Consider the following 21,780-nt stretch of genomic DNA (forward strand, 5'->3'; position numbering starts at 1 on the left):
TGTAGGAAGAAAAGGAAAATCTGCTTTCATACTAATTCTAATCTCACTGAATGAGAACATCAGCTAAATGTCTATGTTGGTATAAAATTAGCTGCCTCTAGGTTTCCTCTGCTGTGTCTGTGTCTTTTTTGTTTTGTATTATATTCTTTAAGTTCTTTAAAGATGGTGACAGTCTTGGACAATGGATATGATCCATGAAGAAAACTAAGAGTAAAGTGGAAGTTCTGTAAAAGTGATGACTGACCCTGGCCTGAGACAAGATGGCTGCTGCCTGAGCTTCCTGTGCAGAAACAACAGGACCCTTATCTCCTCCACTCTGACCAAAACGGAACTGCAAAAAGAAAAAAGGAAAGGAAAAAGCAAAAGGATAAAGAGAAATTAGTTGTCATGGGTTCATATACTGAACATACAAAACTATACAGTTTATTGAAGTAACGTCCCATGTTGGAGCAGACATCACTCACATTTATGGCCATTTAATCAGTGCCCCTCTTTAATCAAGGATCAAAAGTTAGGGGTAACTCACAGGCAGCATGACTGAGGATCCAGGAGGTCCAGGGACTCCATCAGCTCCAGGCAGACCAGGTCTACCAGGTGGGCCCTGAGGGATGGAGAGAGGATGTGGTGAGTTTGCAGGTTCAAGGTAAGAATGGAAATGAAATGTGCTTCTTTTTCAAAGTGCATGTGCAATGGCCAATAGTGTCTCAGGATTGTCTGTGCACAGATTTAACACTCGTGTCTCGACAAACCGACATTTCTTCAGATAAAGTGAAACACTCACCCTCTCACCAGGGTCGCCAACAGAGCCAGGAGGTCCAGAAGAGCCAGGGGGGCCGGTAGGACCCTGAAAGAGGTAGAGGAAGAGCGCTCAAGTATTCAGACTCAATGAACTGTCAAATAATGTTAACAGGAAGTTAACTACACTGTAAATAATTAATACTCACAAGAATGAGATACAACTAGAATATTAGACGTAAGAAGTAAAATTTCTGGGAGAGAAAACAAAGAAATAACCATCAGTTACTTACAGCAGGTCCCTCAGGTCCAGGAGGTCCTTCAATCAGCATACCCTGGAAAATTAAAACAAAGTTCAAAATGTAACACAGGAGGACTAAACCCAACTGAAGGAACATCAGAAATGTAAGTCATTGCTCTTTTAACCAGACTGATTTTGTGAGATAAAATTTGTTTGAAAAATGGAAACATGTCCAGCTTCTTAGCTCGTCGAGATGCTTTAGTTTGTCATTAAGCAGGATTGTGACTGGAAGGTTGCTGGTGTAAAAATGACTGAGGGAAGGTTTTCTTTTCTGTCACAGAGCAAGCCTGTTTAAATACACCTGCTCAGGTAAAGCTCCTCAAAATACAATTAGTAACTCACAGGCTCCAAGACAGCAGGTTCTCCTTTCTCTCCTTTCTGGCCTCTGACGGCGGCCTGAGGAAAACACACATGTAGCCAACAACACAGCACAGTCAGTATAGATGTACTTAAACACACGCAGTATAAAGAAAAAATAAAAACACACTCACACACTGCATATGATAGACAATAGAGTGAGACAACAGGAAGATGCACACTTACATGAACACACCACATTATATTACACACTATCTTGCACTGTAGAAAACAGAGGGCATAAGCCTTCGTCCAAATACCAATGCTTTAATGGCTCTCCAAACTGTCGGTCCATTACTTACTACTTATTTTTTGCACAGATACAGAGAATCGTCTGGGCTCAGCAGCTCTGAATGAAGTTATACACTGAGATAAATGACATTCAAAACAGAAGATGCAGCAATCAGTCACTTGCTGCACTTTGAAATGCCTCTTTATTCAGTGTACGTGAAGTTCAAGTTATTGTTTATGTTTATTAGGAACCCAAATAGCTTTCTACCGTGGTAATAGCTATTCTTCCTGGGGTCCTGTGTTGCTCTCTATACATCGTATAAAATAAAACCCATTTCAACCATGATGTGGGGACCAGGTCTTGGTCCTTAAAGTATTTGAAATGCATTCAAATACAGTTTCCTCTGTGATTGATTGAGCTTGCCTGGTATGAAGCTGAATCTATGAAGAGACTTATTTACATGTTGGCCAGTTTGAATTTAGTTACATGTGTTAAAGTAGTGGTAAATATAGATACAGTCTCCCAGTCTTTCAGGTAGACTTTCCTACAATGTGTGTTCAAATAAGCCACCATGGGTGCTATGAAACGAAAACATGTATAAATAAATAATAAGTCTCTCCATAATGGCCTGTGGAAGATGGCAAACTCAAACAAGTCATTTGAGAGGACACTGAATACAATTTAATAAAACTAGAATTCAGATTTGGTTGAAATTGATTTTGTTTTCTTTTTTTTTTTGCCTCTGAAGCAAAACAACTTACGCCTCCCTCGTCTGTCACAGCAGACAGGGCGGGGCCCATGCTGCCATCGACCTCTCCAGTCTCCGTTAATGGCTCATTGTAGTCCCTGTAGGAATAGTCGTATTCCTTAAGGCCCACGTCCCCAGTCACATACTCCTCAGTGAAGACCTCCTCCTCTGCACCGCCTGCCTTGGTGACATCTACCTTCTCTCCCTCCAGTGTTGGCTCCACCTGGGGCTGGATTGGATTTGTCAAAGCCGCGATGGGACAGATGGAGGAATACAAGAAGAAGAATCAAGCAAAGGAGGAGGGGACAGTGAAAGGAGGAGGGAGAGGTTTGTATGATGAGAAAATGTTAGTAAAGGAAAGAGACATTGGATGAAACAACAGGGGGAGTGGAAGAGAGGGGCATATATAAAAAGAAGTGAGTCTTACCTTTTGCATATTAACAGTGACATAGGGACAGAAAACAAAAAGACATCTGACAGACTGTGAGGACTCTTTCAGTCCTTTAAATGTGGATTATCAGGTTCATCCTGCTGACTGTACATCTTCTGTTAATCATCTATTGTTGAGGTTATAACAGTATGTGTTTCCATCAAAAGCTTATCATCCTCAGCTTGTGTGTGATGACCTGCAACCAAATGATTTCTCCAAATTCAACACTGTAAACATTTGATTTAAATACAGAGATAAAGGGAAAAGACACTTTAAATGTCATGTTTGCATGGTCCCTAAAGACACAGAGCTGATATGAAACACTTTGTGAAAACAAGCTGCTGCTATGTGCTACGCTAAGCAAAGCAAAAACTATGTTACAGTCTATTTTACTTACCAGAGTAAAAATACAAATATGAATCCAGTGGTATTATACTGTACAGTTATCTCATATGAAAAGCAATGATTAAAAAATGAATACATGTGAAACACTATCTCTAGAAGTTGTGAAACATTGGTTCCTAAAATACTGTACACCATACTGACATATTTTTCAAAAACAGCAGCAAAAACACTCTTAGCATTAAATCTGCAAACCAAAACAAAGTCATCAAAGTCAGCTAATTTTTAGATCAAATGGTTATGATGACAATATGGATTATTGTCAAAATACGTGAACTGTGAGAAACAAATCAGAATGGTGAGAAACTCATTCTCAATTTCTGACAGTGTAGGGCTGCAAAGTAAGCCACAGCAGCTACTGTATTCTCTAGTTCAGTTAGATTTTTCTCTCAAACGAGAATGCATTATATTCATCCCCCTTTGTTGCTGTGGTTAAAACTGCGTTATCAAATATTCCTATGTGAATCCCTTTTTCACAAGATTTTTGTTCTTATGACAAGATCACAAACTGATCAACCGAGAATCTTGCGATGAGAACAAATCAGTGATCTTGTTGTTAGGGAAAAGGGGAGTCACATAAAAATGTTTGAAGATATAAGCAGATGAATGTGGTGCATTCTCCTTTGAAAGAGGTTTTCTCTTATGTCTTGTCATGTGGCATCGGTGCCAACAAAACAGTGATGTGTGGTTAGAAAAGTTTAAAGAGAGACACAGAGCTATGACTACTTGGTTAAACTACAAAGACTGGGCTCACCACCACACACAGGTGTTACACTGTCTTCTCCCTGGTGATGGAAGTCTCTTGTTCTGAGGTGATGATTTATTCTTGTTTTTGTCACTGTGTGCTAATTGTAAACTTGATTTTTCTGCTGTACTGTGCAAATTAAGCAAATCTATGTGGAGTTTTGACATTTAATTTATATGTATGTTCTCTGTAAGACTGATCTATTCTGTCGGTCTTCTTTGTTCATGTCATGTCCTCGATCTGTGTCACTGATCAGAGTGTAATTTTCTTTTTACCTGCACAGGGATCTCTTCATGTCCAATCACCTCACCCTCTGGCAGTGGGACCGTCTCCTCATAGTAATAATCAGTCTCTGTAGCGGTGTGGCCAGCCTCGACAAATTCAGTGTCTACATCCTGATTGGTCAAGTTGACAGGAATTGGGGAGCAGGGAGGAAGCAAGCAGATTTGATTGGAAGAGCGCGGTTAGTTCAAAGTCTGCTTGTAGGTGAAGTTAAAAGAAGAAAATGGAACACATCATAAAACTGTGGTTGCCAACGGCAAAGAAATGTTTACTGGCAACTCACATTTTTAAAGTTGTAAAGATCCATTTTAGAAAAGAAATATCAGATAGTTTCAGAATCTCAATGACTATAAATTTTGCCACATGCAAGATTTAGGGAGTCATTGAGACTACACTGCTGAGATTTCTTTTCATTGTATTGTTGAACCATTTTTGCTTTTTAAAGTTCACAAAGCTGAGATTCATGAAAGGGTGAAGTCTGCTCTCGTTGGAGGAGGGACTGAGAGCCTCTATCCATCCCTAAAAGATGAAAACATCATGACTTGATGCTTTGGGATGTCTAGTTTCACCCAAGACCAGAAAACAGAGAAACAACCCAAATTAACAGCCTCACAGAACCATACTTCCATTAAGCCAAGATAACAGTCAATACATGCTACGAATTCTCAAGAACCCAGTAATAACCATGAACCTGACAATGACCCTCTATCTTGAAGCATGCCATCTTCAAACTGCACAATGAATGGAATTGCATCTCTAACGAAAGCACATTTAAAGCTTAGTTTTTGTTTCTGTGAGGCTGATTTTTTTCAAATGTAAAAAATATGACAGAGACAGGGAGACAGATGTCAGAGAGAAAACACAGGTACTTCAAAAAACAAAGAGAAAGAACGACAGAGTGACAGGGGAGTTTTTTTTGTTGTGTTGCATGTGTGTAGAATGTGATAGTATTTGTGTTTTCTCAGGTTTAGTTTCTGTGCCATAGCAATCCATGCTCATTCATTTGACTGGCTTCCCCAAAAAGAAAGAGACGGAGCGATGGAGTGTATTCAGGTTCTGAGATCCAGTTTCAGCAGCTTGAAGGTAGGAGTATGAAGTGAAGTAAAGAACAACGAAACTGTACAATTAGCCATGCTTCAATGTGCACCACTGTATCATATCATATGGAGCAGCTGGGGTGATCATGAAGATCATATGATATATTAACAGAGGAGAAGGTGCCCAGCTTGGTATGGACCAGCTTCCATTCTGAAGACCAGATTGTCCACCATTAAGGATTTACATCAAAATGTGCACTGCCTGCCACCCATTGAAAGATCAAATTATGCACAAAAGAAACACCCAAAAATTCAAACATTAAATTTCACACAACTTTTGTTGCAGACCCTGGATGGTGGAAAGAGCTGGCGACCAGATGGGACAGATGGGACATACGACTCTGGACATTCCAACCCAAACATGAGCCCTCTTGTTGTACCTGTTGATAACCGTTGGTAATTTTCTTCGCTGGGACTGCAGTTCCACTCAGCATAGTCTTGCCAAAGGGTGGGAAGGGTTTGTGCTGGGATTTGACATTAATGTCCAAAACCACCTTGGATTTCGTAGGTCTGGGTGGAGTGGGCCGGACAACGGCAGGTGTTGGAGCTACTTTCTTCGGGATGGGAACCTTTTCGACTGCAGTCTTCACTACTTTGTTCGTTGTTGATTTGACCAGAGGAACTTTGGTGACCACAGTTTTAACTTTGGTGACCTCTTTGACCTCTGTCTTCACTTGAGCTTTGGTTGCCACAGCCTTTGCCATTTTTGTAGGTTCAGGTTTTGATGTCTTTGTGGGTTTAGGTGCCTTGGTAGCTTGTACTTTGGCAGCTGATTTAGCTGCACTGACCACAGTCTTTTCTATCTTTTCTACTTTAACAACTTTCTCAGTCTTTGCTTTTGTAGTGGTTTCAGATTTTGCCTGATTTGCAGCACCATTAGTAACAGCTTTCTTCTCTACCACAGTAATAACTTTGCCATTGCCATTAGCCTTAGCCTCACCATTGACTTTATTCTCAGCTTTGCCATTAACTTTGACTTTAACCTCTTTAACTTCAATGGTTTTGCCATTTCCATTGGCTTTCTTTGCTGTAGCTTTGCCATTACCATTTCCATTAGCCTTAGACACAACAGTGGCTTTTCCATTCCCATTGGCTTTCTTTTCTGCTGAGGATTTCCCATTTCCATTACCATTGATTTTCTTCTCAGTTACAACCTTGCCATTGCCATTTCCATTCACCTTGGCCTGAGCGGTAGGCTTAGCTTCAGCTGTAGCTTTGCCATTGCCATTAGTTTTTTCTATAGCTTTGCGTTGCCGTTAGCTTTAGCTGCACCATTTGGTTTCTTCTCAGCAGCAGGTTTACCATTGCCGTTCTTAGCTGGGGCAGCTGTGGGCTTAGCTTTAGCTGCTGTTGTTGGCTTGATCTTAGACAAGAGAACCTCTACTGCAGTGGGCTTTGCTTTGGATGGCTTGGCTGTGGAGGACTTGGGAGCTTTGGTGGGCATAGGTGGCTTGACCACAAGTTTGTATGATCCATTCTTGGCTGGCTTAGGAGTGGGTTTGGCTTTAACTGGGGTGGTTTTAGTGGGGGCTGCTTTTCCATTTGCCTTCTTCTAATATCCGTGATTATTGTTTGGTTAAGATGTTGTTTAGTATGTAAAAGTGCATATTGACAAAGACAAGGGGGAGAGAGTGGAGGAAGACAAATATACATGGAGGGGTTGGGAGGGGGATGAAAAGCACAAACAAGGGATGGACAGAAGGAGAGAGAAAGACAAGAGTGGATGTTTTGAGAAACAATGACATAAAGATGGCTAAGGCTTGGATGATTTACTGAGACTGTACAGGCATTACTGGATACAGCAGATGATTAATACAAGTTTTAAAATGGCAAAGAAATACAACTGAAAAAAGTACTAGTACTCAAAAATTATCAAAAACGAATCCACGTAAGACAGTTGAGAAATTTCATGTCTTTGATCCAAGTTATTTGGAGCATTTTTTTTTGCTGATCTCTCCAGTAATGCCATTCCCAATATTAAATGACAAAGCAGCATCTTTGTGCTAATAAGAACTGGAGCCTGTGGTTTGGCAGAGGCACTGAGGGTGTGACTGGTCAGGTAAAGCTGGTGCTGAACTCACACACACTGTACACACACACACACACACACACAAACCATACACATCACTTATGCGCTGATCTGCTGTGCTCACACACACACACACTTTATAATGCATTGGTCAGTTCAACTGCAAGACAGAGAAGGTTGCTGCTATTTAGCCGTGCAGAAGAGGGAGCATAGATGCCAGGCTTACGTGCAAATGCATGTTAGTAACATAAATCCACAAAATGAAAACCACTGTGCATGATTAATTATTACCACTCATGCTGCTACAATGAAAATACATGCAAACACTGTCAACAAACTGACAAAAATTTCACCCAAATAATATAGTGTGAAGGGAAAACAGGCCGTCACCGTGGATCTAAACTTCTCAAATATGCAATACAGAACAGAAACAGACTTAAAGGAGACAGACTGTGACATACATGTATGCCATGTATGCCATACAAAGGTCAGATGTACAACCATGAATGCATTTACCAAACACAAAAACATGTGCATTGATATTCCCATGTTGACCAGAAAATTGGTATGGAAACTAATCACGCAGAAGTACAGTAGGTGCATGCTATGACATCCTCCAAGACAATTAAGAAATCATGCAAGTAACAAGACAATACAGACACATGCCCTGGTCAAATAGAATTGCAAATCTGTCTGTAGGATTTCTGTGAAGCTGAATGTGTGGGGTTTGTCATAAAGGACCATGCAATGAGTGATAGAAAATTCAGAGCATATGCAAGTCAAATAATTACGCAGTTCTGTGATTATTTTTTAACACCCATTCTTTGACAAACCCCACCTACCTTGTACCTTGAAAAACAAAACGTATTTACAAAGACTATTTGACCAAGAAGACATAAAGAGAAGGCTACTCTGCACTTTCTTATTTGTTGCCTGTGCTAACATGTATTTGTGTGTGCTCAGTTCATGATCAAATATAAAACACACCAATTATGATGTTATTCATTGGTTTGATTTGGTGATCTCTGCAGACCCACATAATAAAACCAGAGATGATATGAAGTAATCTTTGTTAACAACCTCATTAGCAATCTCAAAAATTCAAATTATATGATTAGCCAGTTTTAAATTGGTTCTCGTTATGATATGGTTGACATAATTTCATTAAAAAACATCTCTGAACATGGATGTGGGTGTGTCAGAGATTGTTGTGATACAACTTTTATCTTATTCCCTGTACTGTCAATTATGTGCTAAGTAAGTTTTGTGACACCCCTCTAAACTTCCTTTTTTTCCACTTTGGGAGAAGGTATTTTGGTTCAGGTTTGGGGTGGAACAGGAAGGGATATGTGTCGACACTGGAGAATTGAGTTGAGACAAGTGTGAAAAAAAGTGTGCATGTGTGTATAACAACACAGCTGCACCTATACCACCCTAGTGCCCCCACTTGGCCACATCTGAACACACATACATATATGACAACATGTAAATGACATGAGGACAAAAATCACAAGGAGCAAAGGTAATCCTGCGTGACGGAGATGGTGGAAACGAGGTGGATGTGTGAGAGGTCGATGTGGATTAAAGAAAAGGTGAGATATGATTAAAACAAGGGAGGTATGGAGTGATGAGGGATGAGAGAGGCATATGGAGTGAAAATGTAGATTCACACTAATATTTTAGGAAATATGTAAATTTAGTTGACACTCAAATATTTAGAAAGCTAAGCCTATTTTATGAATTATTCCTCTGTTGTTGCTTTAATACCTCTCTCTCTCATTCTCCTTCCCTTCCACAAACCCAGCTTGTGTTTTCCCTCTTTCTTGCTCCCTCTTTACCTGCAGACTGGGGGCCCCAGGTTGGGGAGAGGGGGACGCAGAAGAGGAGGGAACGCCTGTTGTTTCCTCATAATAATAGGGGTATTCATGGTCATCCTGCTCCTCATCAAAGTACTGAGAGAGGTGGAGGGATGGAAGAATTGAAAGATGGGAAGGACGGAGAGAAAGATGGTTTGGCAGGGGGGAGGAAGGTACATGAAAGCAAGATGAATGGGAGGGGAGGAATTCATGAAGAGGGGAGGTGAAGAGGGGTTACAGAGGCCACAGAGGGACAAATAAAGGTAAAGAAAATAAAGGGTGAATGTGGGGTGAAGCAGCAAGAGAGGGAAAACAGAACATGGTGATAGAGAGTGAAAAGAGATAATGACAAAGATGGCAAAGATGTTATTTTTCCATTCATTAAAAGGAGTCTGTGCTGCCGGTCAAAAGATGTTGATATTTAAAAATGTCCACACACAGACGACCTTGATGAATGAGAAAACAGCAAAACATAAAGCAAAGGTTAAAGCTAATGAATAAAACCACACTGATTTATATTCATTCAGAAAGCAGTCATCTCAACAGCATCAACATGACAGGGTTTGGGACGCAAAGTGTTGGAGCTCTGTACAGTGTCTGACAATTTATACTGATTTAAGATCCGGCATGCATATTTAAACCAGAGATCATGTACTTTGGATGAATGAATGCAGATGAAAATCGTCTGGTACTTTAGCTGTGGTGTGTCTGCTGTGAAATATCAGTATCTTTTTGAGAGAAAAAGAATGAGGGAGAGCTTGCAAAGCTTATAATCCATGTAATGTGCACAACCAGTCTCAGTAAGCAAAGAGGCTCCACCTTAAGCCATCTTCATGCCAAATCCTTTTATTTCTCAATTTAACCAGAAAACCAATCAGAATTTAACCTGCATGTTTTATGTACTGAACAAATTCTCTTTCTTCAATCCATGGGAGAAACTGGGCAAGACATTTACGCTGGCTTGTATCATCCTCTTTCCCCTGCCTTTCTGTGTTCCTTTGCAGTAGAGCAGAAAAAAGCGACAACTAATCCACTGCTGTAACAATTCAAGCTTATGTTTCTCCACAGCGAAGTGTATGAAATGATGGAATGTGCCCATTTGTAGAGGTGCAGTTATGGGAGGGTACGATACGACAAGGCCTCTGCTTTTCTTTAGTTACCTCAGGGAGACACAGACTGAGGAGGTGAGGAGGAAAGTGGATGGATACAAACTGTTGCTGATGACGGGGATGCGTGAGGAAGACAGAAAGGGAGAACAGCACTTTGATGATATTATTTGATGACTTATCATTATCAAACTGAACCTGAGGACTTTTCTTCCATTTTCTGACTGAGGCACTCTCCTAACACAAATTTTAAAAGACTCAATTTCTTGAAGCAAACATGGGAAGAACATGCAAAATACAGATAGAAGGAATTAGTATTTTTTACTTCAGAAAAAATGGAAGAAAAGAAAAGCCAATCTAGCATTTTCTATTTTTATTTTTTAACTGCATTTTGCAAATACTCAAGATTACATATTTTTCTCATGATAAAAAAAACATGGGCTACAAAGAAGGTTAGTTTAATAGTTTACTTTCTCTCGTAACTAAATAATTTTAAATAAAGTGCCACAGAAAAGGAAAACAAAGTCCACTGATTCTGTTTGGCCCTGTTTTATTGGAGCTACTGATGGCTACAGTTTTAGAAATGGATTGTGTTAGCATAGTGCTGACAGTCTGATAACATCTGCTCTGTAACTGATGCTACTCTGTAGTCTTGTAAGTGCTGTGGGATTCGTGTGTTCCCATGTCTTCACTTTGTGTGACTGTGACCTCATCCCACAGTAAAAGAGTGAGAGTGAAACATAAAGGCTAGTTATTGGGCTCTGCATGAAGGTTTTCAGGAGAATTATTCACTAAGAAGTTTACTTGTTTGATATTAGGAGGAGAAAATGTAGATTTCATACGTCTGTGTATGAACTTGTTGTGTTGTGGAGTTACTCACGTATGTGTTGGGGTCCTGAGCCTGGGTCTTGGGCAGAGGGGAGTCACAGTCGGGGCTGTAGTGTTCACAGAAGTCATAGGCAGCCTGGGGGTTGGAGGCGATCAGCAGCTGCTGGATGTCTCCCTGTGGAGGAAAAGCAGATTAGCAAAAACGTTTACAGCTGCGTTATTTATTGTGAGACTAAATAGAAACTGTTTATTAAGGATTAATGTGTTTTAAATCTCAATCAGTGCAAACTTTTATGATTAGAACTTGCTATGTGTGAACTGGAGTTTGTAGCTGCAGACTGCTACAGCAGCAGCTCACAGTCACTTCACCAGTCATCAGCCACCCAACCAATACCTGCATAGTTTGTTTGCTTATCAGCGTCCTCACCTGGAAAACCTCCTCATCAAGCAGACGGGCTCCGAACACTGTGATACCATTGGTGTCAACGTCTGCGTTGTTGCCTCGGGGCAGGGGACGGGTCATCTTCTTCTTGCAGTCCAGCAGCAGTGTCACGTTCTTCTTGGAAACAGAGAAAGCGATGCGATGCCACCTAGAAACAAGGAGGAGGAACGGAAGGCGAATAAACGTGTGATGTGGCTACAGGTCTGATTTAAAAAGGTATCGAACAAACACACACACACACACACACTACTCCCAGTCACTCACACCCACATGACCCCAAAAGTGTCATCTCAACCGGTCACAAACTGGTTGTTGCTGGTTACTGACTTGCCATCAGCCAGGTTGACGCCTCTGAACAGTGGGTAGTCCTCAGGGGCTGGTTTGCCGTTCTGGTCCTCGTACAGGAAAACAGGTGAGCGTCCCAGTTCAATGCCGAGCTGCTGGATGCCCTGCTCACTGTAGATGGAGAGGAGGAAAGCTTGGAGACCAGCCTGGGCCTTAACCAGAGCCATGATGGAGAAGTTCTCTGGGAAACGACCTGTGGAAGAGGCAAGGGAGGGATGTGAGGAGAGAAGGATTAGATCATGAACATGGGTCACTGCTAAACTCAGCCGGGGTATTTTAAATGTTGAGCAGGAGAAAGGAGCCAAACACAATTACAAGGATTAAATTAGTTTGTACTGAAGCAAATGGAGAGAGAAAATGACACAAGTGATGAGCTTAAAGTGACTGAAGTAAGAGATCTGTGTCAGGATTAACTAATTATGAGATATCAGAGTATAGTCCTGTGTGAAACTGGCACAGATGGACACATAATAACAGCTGGAGAAGGAAAGCTAAACCTTAGAAAATGAGTTGAGGATCAGTTTTGACTTTTTAGGATTTCTTCACAACCACGTAAGTGCTACTCTGTTTTCTCTCCTCTCTCCAGGGTGTCAGACAGTATTCTACAGTTAATTTGTTATGGTTCTCCCACACAGTTTAACTCAGCTCCTGCAGCGCAACACATAATTATACTTTATATCCACAAGGAATCTAACACACGGCATAACAGCCCCACTAAACTCCAGAGTTTAAAATACATCCAAGCATAAATAGCAACCTGTAATGATAATTATATTCATAATAAATATTAAATATTAGGTCCTGATGTAAGTTTACATTCTCCACATTAACATTCATTTCTTTCCTCTTGGCTGAGCGAACTCTCTCGCTGTAAAAGAACTGTATGTTCATAATATATATAATATGGCACTTTACAAAACAGCCTCTCCCAGTACTCAAACCACCTGAAGTCCAGTCCAGGTGAGGCCTACCTGAGAAGAGCTGCTTGGTGGGGGCAGAGATCTGGGCCTTCTTGGTGATGCGGTAAGCATGATCGGGGCTGCTGGAGCGACGGGATGTGCAGAAGCCGGGGACTTTCTTCACGCCCTCAGGGAGAGAGGGAACCTGCAGAGCCCGCAACACATCCACTGGGTCTGAGGGACAGAGAGAGAGAGAGAGAGGGAGGCAAGAGAGGATAAATAAACAAAAATAAAATGTCAAAGCTGAAACTTTAACTCCCAGAAATCCTGTGCAGAAAGTCAGTGAGTTACACACTAATCTAGCTTGTCTATGATGCCTGTAAACAATCACCTCTGACCTTTGTATATCTATATAAAGATAAAATAACTATTAATTCATGACATTACAACAGACATTCTGACATTTTCCCCACCTTTCAGGAGGCCTGTCATCTACAGGTTGTATATAAATCACTGTAAAAGACTTATTCCTCTTTCATGTGGTTCAAACCCAAAGTACAGGACTATTTTATCTTTCACTGCAGCCATTATTCGCAGCTGCAGTCACCAAACTTTGCCCAGAGGATCAAAAAGATTTAATCTTAAATGTTCTGGCAGCACTAATGCGATACAGAAACAGGTATGGGCGATGTCCACAATGGCTGCCACTGTACATCTAGGTATGATTTAAGAAAGGAAGCACTGTGCCAGAGCAAATGGGCAACAGTCCAAGCCACATATATGAACCACAGCAGGGCAGGTACAGTACGACTCAGTGCAACTCCGAGCTGAGACAGTGGCTTCTATTCTGCTCACATTTATCAAGCAACTGAAACAAGTGGCTGTTGAAGTGATAGTGCTGAGTCACATGGATGTTTATTTGAGGACACACAATCATTTCACAGTTTAACCTGACACACACAAAAATGCAAGAATGCACACACACTCAGGCACACTCCAGGTGTACAGTCCGCAGCCTAACACGACATAAACAAACACACACACACACAGAAACATACACTGTACCACCAGTCTCACACACTGTCTCCAGTTTCACACGCCGAGGTCAACCAGTCTGTTTCTCCACACTCAGACTGCACTGTGGTTTACCTTGCTGGCTTTCTCACATTGCTCAAAGGCACTGTGTCAGTCTGTGTATTTCAGTCTTAAAGGCGTATCTCCAACTGGATTTCAGGGTTTGTCTCCTTTTATGACTTCTCATGCTACAATGAACACAGTGCTGTAAAACAATTTAGATAAAAGTGACCTGTTTATTATGTTTTCATTAATTTCCCTAAACAAGCTCATGGAAATGAAAAGTAGCTGCACCACAGAGAGAGAAGGAAAATCTTAGTCACAGCCATCCCCCATTAAAAAAAAACCTGATGTTCATTGCTTAGTGTTTGCTCAACGTCCTCTAAAATCCTTCTGTTGTGGAAACAAACTTCTTGCAATGAACAGATCATTTTAAACATAATTAACAGTCTGATATTCATGTGAGCATTTATTCTACCACTGTAGGCGTTAAATGTCTAATGACTCACATGAGCTGACTTGCACTGTCTTGTAAGCAGAGTATATTCTGTGGGTCAAAGTCTTGCTGCATGTTGCTTTAAACACATCCACATCATGCTTACTGAGATAACAGGTGTGTAATTTTTGTTAGTTCACCAGGTAAAACACACCTGCATTCTACAAATTTGAACTTTTTTCAATACAACTCCCCATGATGCTGAGATGTTGTGTTCCCTCTTGTCTAATTCAAGATGGAATGACAAATATGCCTGACGCAAATTCTGCCAAGATTTCAAAACGTCTAAGGTGTAATTATAAAGCCTACCTTAGACAGTTACAACAAATTGATGGGACCCTTGAAGTGAGGCAGCTATAAAGTTCGAGTTTTCAACAACACCCAGTCTTCACATTTTCCTGCTCTCAGTTATCCTCCCTCAGTCTTGGCTAGCCTTCCTGTGTTTGAGGTGCACCAGTGAGCTAACTTTGCTGTTAACAGCCAATTAAATTCATTTACAGCCCTGCTGTGGCACTTCTCATAATAAACTTATGGTGGCAGTGATGCATTGCACAGATGAAAAGATTAAAACCGAGCCCTGCTTCGATGCAGTCTATGAAGTTACACGTTTGCTTTCATTTTTCATCAGCCACATAGCAACATTTATCACCTACTGGGTGCTTTAAAAAGCTTCAAATGAAAGAAGAAATTATGTAATCATGCCCATTTCAGTATGTTTGAAACAGAATGGCACTGGCTAGATTAGTATATGAGGGATCCATTACTGCTATTATGGCTAAAAATGTGACCTGCTGTTTGTACTTTACAGAGCTGTAAAGCACAAAGCCACTGAAGGTTGCAGCTAATGCACCACTCTGGCTCAACACCAGTGTAACAGCAATGCATCAGGCAACAGGATGGGTAACGCTGATCAACACAGGCATCAGCTCCTGACCTGAAGCACAGCTCCACAGATCCACAGTCAAAGACTTATATCACTTTATAACAAAAACAGAAACTCTCGCTTGATTTCTTTATGAATTTGACAGCACTGTAACACTGTGTTACAAAGCCATCTTAATGATGATTTATACTGGCCTCTAATGTGAAGTTTCCTTCTGTTTGTCCTATAACCACGCTGATCCCATCAGCGGTGCTTGTGTTTAGGTGACACCCAGTGTCTCAGAATTACCAGTCGGTTAAACAGGCTTCACAGATGGTAATATTTATTCAGACAGAGCAAATGGCGCGTTAATATTACCTCAGGGTGTCTAGACCAGAGTCCATTAACGTCACTCTACACCAGAGAGAGAGAGAGAGAAGAGGAAGAGGAGGAGGGAGAGATGAAGTGAATAAAGAAGGGAGAAGGAGTGAGGTGTATAAGCAATATGTACAGTAAAGTGGGCATTAGATTGAGTGGTATTGTGATGCTACATTAACCATCCAAAACAGAAACTTCCCTTAAAACAGCTGCTTGAAGGAAGATAAGGTTAGTGAGACAGGTCAAAGCAGAGATGAAAAGAAACACACAGAGGAAAGTTATAATAATAATAATAATGTTATCATATTCAAAATCAATGGTAAATTGAACAGAACATGTATCATGCTTTTCCAGGTTTGTGAGATCTTTCCAAGTCTTGACAGCTTTGAATATTTTTGTCCATACTTTCCAAGACTTTTGTAGATCTGCACAGGAATGCTGGGAATGAGAAAGAGAAGGAGAGAGGGAGGAAAGGAGGGAAGGTGATGAGAGGCAGAAGGAGAGAGCAGTTCATGCAAGGTGAGAGTGTGTATGTGTGTGTGTGTGTGTGTTTTGGGGGGTCAGGCAGTGACAGTAGACAGCGTGGTTCTGTGATGGCAGGATACTGGATCAGATTGCAGCCTGAGCTCCCCCAGTACGCCCAGTACAATGTGCCGCTCTGTTCTCTGCTGCCTGACCGGCTCACATCTGCAGCCGAGGCCCTTCCTGCCTGGAGGACCACAATCACGACAAAAACACACCCGCAAAAACAACACACAGCGCCACAGAGGTACACACTCACACAGCCCCGGCAGGGAAAAGTGCACCGATACACCTCGCGAGACGAGGAGTGGCAAAAATGAAACTAGACAAGGTAGGAAAACAGACTGCTGTGGGGCACAAACTCTCTTTCTTTACTTTCTTTCTTCTTCCTCTTCCCACTCCATCAGCCTTTCTTAGCATAAGCACTCACAGATGGCTGCGGCCTTTTGATGTAAATGCTGCCCAATTACACTGCTGTCATTAAGACAGGAAACAGGGCTACCAGGCATGTGAGAGTTACAAGCGGTGCTGTAGCTAAAGATTACAGTAGCCCATACAGTTATACCCACTGACAACTGGCTGACAATTTTACTCAGATCATGTGACACTGGAGCATTAATGACTAAAACTCGCCCACCTTGTGCTGATGATTATACTTGATTATATCTTAAATTGCTTTAATATTGTACTGGAGAAATCTCCAGATCTTTCATTTCAACAGCGTAAACAGCTAAACTGAATTATTTAGCACTGGAGTCAGCAGTTATCAAAGTCGAAATATAAACCGACTTACTCATTAAACCCAAATAATTTCTTTGGGTCGTCTATTCTGATTCTCTTCAGCCCAGTTGTTTAATCCTTCAACACATATGACCACTAAGAACTGGGGTTAAAATCACACAAAATAATGATATGCTGTGTGGTGTATAATGGAGCACTGTACTATGGTGGGGATGCATTTTTTCCAACAGGTGCCCCAGGACTGAAACAATCCTGTCACTGTTACACTCGAACCCACTCAGTTCCACAGAACCACAACTGACCAAACATGCAGACCACCGGCTTATTACAACCTGATAGAAAACACATGTGATACTCAGGTTAGCAGTCACACTGTAAAATGAGGCGCGCTGTTAAAACTGCAATGTGACGGATTCGATTAGTTCCCCTCAGCTGCCACTAGATGGAGCTAAAACAGATTTAATTAACTTGGTGACAGTTTGAGTGTGCTCAAAGTCAGAGCCAAACACACACACACACACACACACACACACAGGTGTTTACATGTACACACAATGTACAAACAGACACACGCTCAGAGGAGTGAAAGATAAACAATGCTTATGCTCACTGAACGAGTAACTATGACACAGAGTCTGCATTCTGTCAGCTGACAGGGTGAAAAACGTGAGTACCAGAACGAACACACACACACACACAAACACAAAGCAGCTGGACACACAGATTAGACCCTGTATACACACAACACATCAGAGAGCGAGACACTCATCAAGAACTCTTCACAGTGAAGGAGCTTGTTGAATAGAGTCAACATGAAACATTAAACAATCTGAAATCATCATTATCAACGAGATATGAAACTAACGATTATTGTCATTATAAAAAGATTAACTGAAAAGATTACGTCGATCCCAAAATGAATTTTCTTTCCATCAGCTAATCTTTCATTGACTAACTGTGGCAGCTTACTCTTTGGGCTGGAGCCTATCCCAGCATGCACTGAGTCAGAGGGAGAGGACACCATGGATAGTTCAAGTGTAAGTTAAAAAAAGAATAATCCTAAAAAGACAACTGTAAGGGTTATCTTTAAATATCAGGTAGAAACCTGAGTATATGACATCTAGTCAGCCTGTCAAAGCTCTGAGAGTCACACTGTCACTGAGTGATTCTCAGTTTACTTCAGAGGAAAACCTTTCTTTCCTCTCCTGGGCTTTCTGCCTTAGATGCTCTGTATAGTCATTTCTGTCTGTGTATGTATGTATATGTGTATGTGTGTGTGTGTGTGTGCCCCTTCCTCCTCTGGTACAGCTGTGCCAAATACCGGACACACACTCCAGCTGACACGTTGACCCCTCACCTCTCACCTTTACACAACGACCACGTTGTTAGACACACAGAGCGAGAGGGATGTGCAATATTGACTACAGACCAACACACACACACACACACACACACACACACACACCAAATCTGCATCTCAGTGTCTCAGTCTCCTGTCATTGTTTTTGCTTCCCAAAATGCATCATGAATTACAAAATTTCAAAATTCAAAACCATAAACTAAACTCCAGTTGTTCCTCAATCACCAGCTGTGTCCCCATCCACCCACCTGACCACGACGGCTGGGAGCATAAGCACAGTTCTGACTGCAGGTTATAATTTCCAACATGGAGCTCTATAGTTACGATTTATTTATAATGCCTTGTGTACACAGACAGAAAATCCATTATGAGTACCCATACTGTAAAAAAAGGGGTTGGTAGAATTTACATTACTTATACGACATGGTCAGATTAATTATCATGTATCATGTCGCTGGCTGCTCTGAGAGGAAAAAAGACCAACACAGTACTGCCCTTTGTGCTTTATGAATCTCAGTAAATCCTGATCTGGGTGTGAAAAGGATTGGAGTGGAGGAAATTCTCATGACAGCGAGCTGCCATCGTAGATGTTTCACTGAACCAAAATTAAGATGGAAATTAGATTTACATAAAGCCTGAAAGACAAGAGTGAATCAGAGTCTGATGATCGCTGCAGATCAATGACACCACAACATTTAGACCAGTGTAACAAATTCAATATCAACTCATGTCATTCAAACACAGACTGTGCTGCAGCTGATCTCTAACTAAACAAAAGAGCTGATGAGGACGTTTCATTAATAATGAGAGTTACAATGATCAGTTTATGAGCTGCCTTTGGGCCTTTGCTTGCAATGTGATTATGCCCTGAGGGGGAAAAGTTATCTTAAATTGAAAAGTTGTCATCTCTCATCTCTACTATAACTTGAATAACATTAAAATCACAAAACTATTCCTGCAAAAAAAAGAAGAAGAAAAAATAAAAACAAGTATTGTATCATTCACTACTGGCAGTGTTTTACTGAAGCTCTTTATCCTCTGTTTTTAGCTTTTTACACCTGCCTCCACCAGCTCTAATTCAGAGCATCAGTACTAATGAATTTCACAGTCGATGAGGTTTATTTGTCACCGCAGGTCAGCGCCAACATTTACTGTATTGCAGCCTTATGTGGTTTCCAACTACCGTTCCCTTCTACTGAGTCGCAAAGTCCTCCACTGTCCCATGTGTACCATTATGTGGTCTGTGCCAGTCTGTGTGTGCTGCACTGACGCTGCCAACGTGTATCGTTCTGGAGTTTGGTGTGGTTTCAGGGCTGGAGGCCACAGTCTTAGTTTGGATCTGAGGGTGGATACTGACACCACAAGGACCAGGAGACAGTCAGTGGCTCCCTGTAACCTGCTATCACATGGGACAGACAGGGAGCAAGGGCACACATTAGAAACTTCCCATAAGCTCATTGGTGTGTTTGTGCTGAATGATAAGAATTCACAACTCACACTCAACAACCTTACAGTCCATATAAGTCTCATGTATTACTCTAAAAGAAAAATTTGGTGAAACAATTTCACAATTTACTTGGGTCCAGAGATATGCAGATTTTACTGCTGAGCGTATAATTGGTTTAAACCCATAATTTACAAAATAGTGCCAGAAAATTCCCTCTAAAACTGGTCAGTTCTAATGGAGATTACTTCTACTTTGTAAATAGTAGCCTAAAACTTGCAGAAAATATTCTTACTATTTTTTTTTATAAATTCATAATATTTAAAACTCAATCTTATTTTCACCAGTCTAAGTAAGCTCTAATCCTAATCGTTAAACTTTAAATTAAATATCTTCAACATCTGTGACCAGTTGTATCTGAATAACTCATTTACATCAGTTTAGCCAAAGAGGTGAAAAGTCAGAGTTACAATAAAGAGAGGAGTAACAGAAATAGGCCAGGGTTACATAATAATCATCATCACTGTTTATAGCAACAACTTTTCATTGTGGAAATCCCCACATCAGAAACCTACCCTGCACTCTGAGGATCTTTACAGCTGTAATTAACCTGTAAAAGCAAGTGTGAGGAGCTGGTAGGTGAAGATGTGCTGTGTCTGGATCTTACTACTAACACACATTCAGGAGTGTTTCTCCCTCAGGACTAAAACGTTTCTAACATTCAGTTAATCACAAACCGCTGAATGTTTCCAGATAGTGAGAGAAAATATGTTGAGTAAATTAATACTAGAAATCCTGTGGGACAGATATTGGATATCAGTTTTTGTTCATTATTGCCACAAATTGATTTCTATTGCATGTGGTAGTTAAAATGATAAATGCTATCTGCAGGTTAATAAGAGCACTGTTCACAGTCAGGTTACTTTTATTACCAGATGCAATGACTGGGTTGTTTCCTCTTTATGAAAAGTGTCTTTTTTTCTTTGCTAATGCTTTATGCTACTTATATTCTCAGTAATTCTCAGATTACTGCATCTGGCCACTTAAAATGGTCCCAGATACGCTATGAAATTGCAGGGTTATGTATATTAAATGCTTTTCTATGATCAGTTACTTTCTATATATAATATACAGTAGACCAAAGAGCAACTCTTTCTACTCAGTCCAGTCTAAGCCCACAAGTAGCTTCCACCAACATTTAAACTGTTTTCAAATGGACAGACTGAACTGATGTCTGGAAAGGAGATGTACATTAACATTACATGTAAAGACACACAGCTGGTCTCCACACCCTCCCACACTGACTTCCTAGAAACAGCAAAATAACAGTGACTAGGAATAGCATCCTATACAGACAGTCTGTCATTATAAAGTTGGCACGCTCTCCTGTCGTCCTCGTACATCTTCTGCTAAAACAGAATGGCTCCGAGGATCGACGCCTAACCATGCACACACACAAACCACAAAATCATCACCTATGAAACCAAGAAAGAAAGAAGAACCATCTTCTGCTCACTCTGTCTGCAGCGTTAATGTGGTTATGACTAAGAAAGGCTTTTACAATTTCACAGTTTGAGGGGATGTCATGGTTTGGAGCTGAGGCTTCAGAAGTATTTACTGTATGTGTATCTCAGCTTTAACTTTGGTGTGTTTTTTTCATCTTACAACCACTGTCTGGGTCTTATCTGTCTGTCCAGGGAAACTATGAGATTTTACATCTGTGGTTGAAGCCGTAGAGACTGATGGAGATGGTGAGGGTGCCAAGCATAAAGTCACAGTCAAAAAGAGAAGTGGAAATCCTGCATTCATGAAGCTAAGTTCCTATTCAAACTAATCTATTTAAAAATCATAAATAAAGGGAGGCAGTGTTTACATATTCAGGTTTGTACGTTGTTAGTACTCTATAAACTGGTGACAGGAAAAAACCAGGCCACTTTGAGAAAAAGGGATTTTTTTGCCCTGAGCTAAGTATCCCAGGCAGCCTGTCCTCCCTCACCACCAAAGCAGCAATCATAGTACACATGGTTAAGTTTAGGGTTGAGCTATGGCTGGGGTTTGTTAATCCTGGC

At 41.0% G+C, this 21,780-nt stretch overlaps 1 protein-coding gene across 1 annotated transcript in view; it reads right to left on the minus strand.

Moving 5' to 3' along the window:
* Positions 1-21,780, minus strand: part of col11a2 (collagen, type XI, alpha 2) — a 45,060-nt gene that overhangs the window by 16,175 nt on the left and 7,105 nt on the right. Inside the window, 13 exon segments of the mRNA XM_051068569.1 lie at positions 245-331; positions 527-601; positions 782-844; positions 1,029-1,070; positions 1,379-1,432; positions 2,387-2,602; positions 4,226-4,345; positions 5,710-6,572; positions 6,575-6,881; positions 11,201-11,323; positions 11,576-11,738; positions 11,918-12,128; positions 12,907-13,068. Of these exon segments, the coding sequence (XP_050924526.1) occupies positions 245-331; positions 527-601; positions 782-844; positions 1,029-1,070; positions 1,379-1,432; positions 2,387-2,602; positions 4,226-4,345; positions 5,710-6,572; positions 6,575-6,881; positions 11,201-11,323; positions 11,576-11,738; positions 11,918-12,128; positions 12,907-13,068 (2,486 nt within the window).

This window comes from Lates calcarifer, linkage group LG3, assembly GCF_001640805.2.
Source record: "Lates calcarifer isolate ASB-BC8 linkage group LG3, TLL_Latcal_v3, whole genome shotgun sequence".
NCBI classification, from domain to species: domain Eukaryota; kingdom Metazoa; phylum Chordata; class Actinopteri; family Centropomidae; genus Lates; species Lates calcarifer.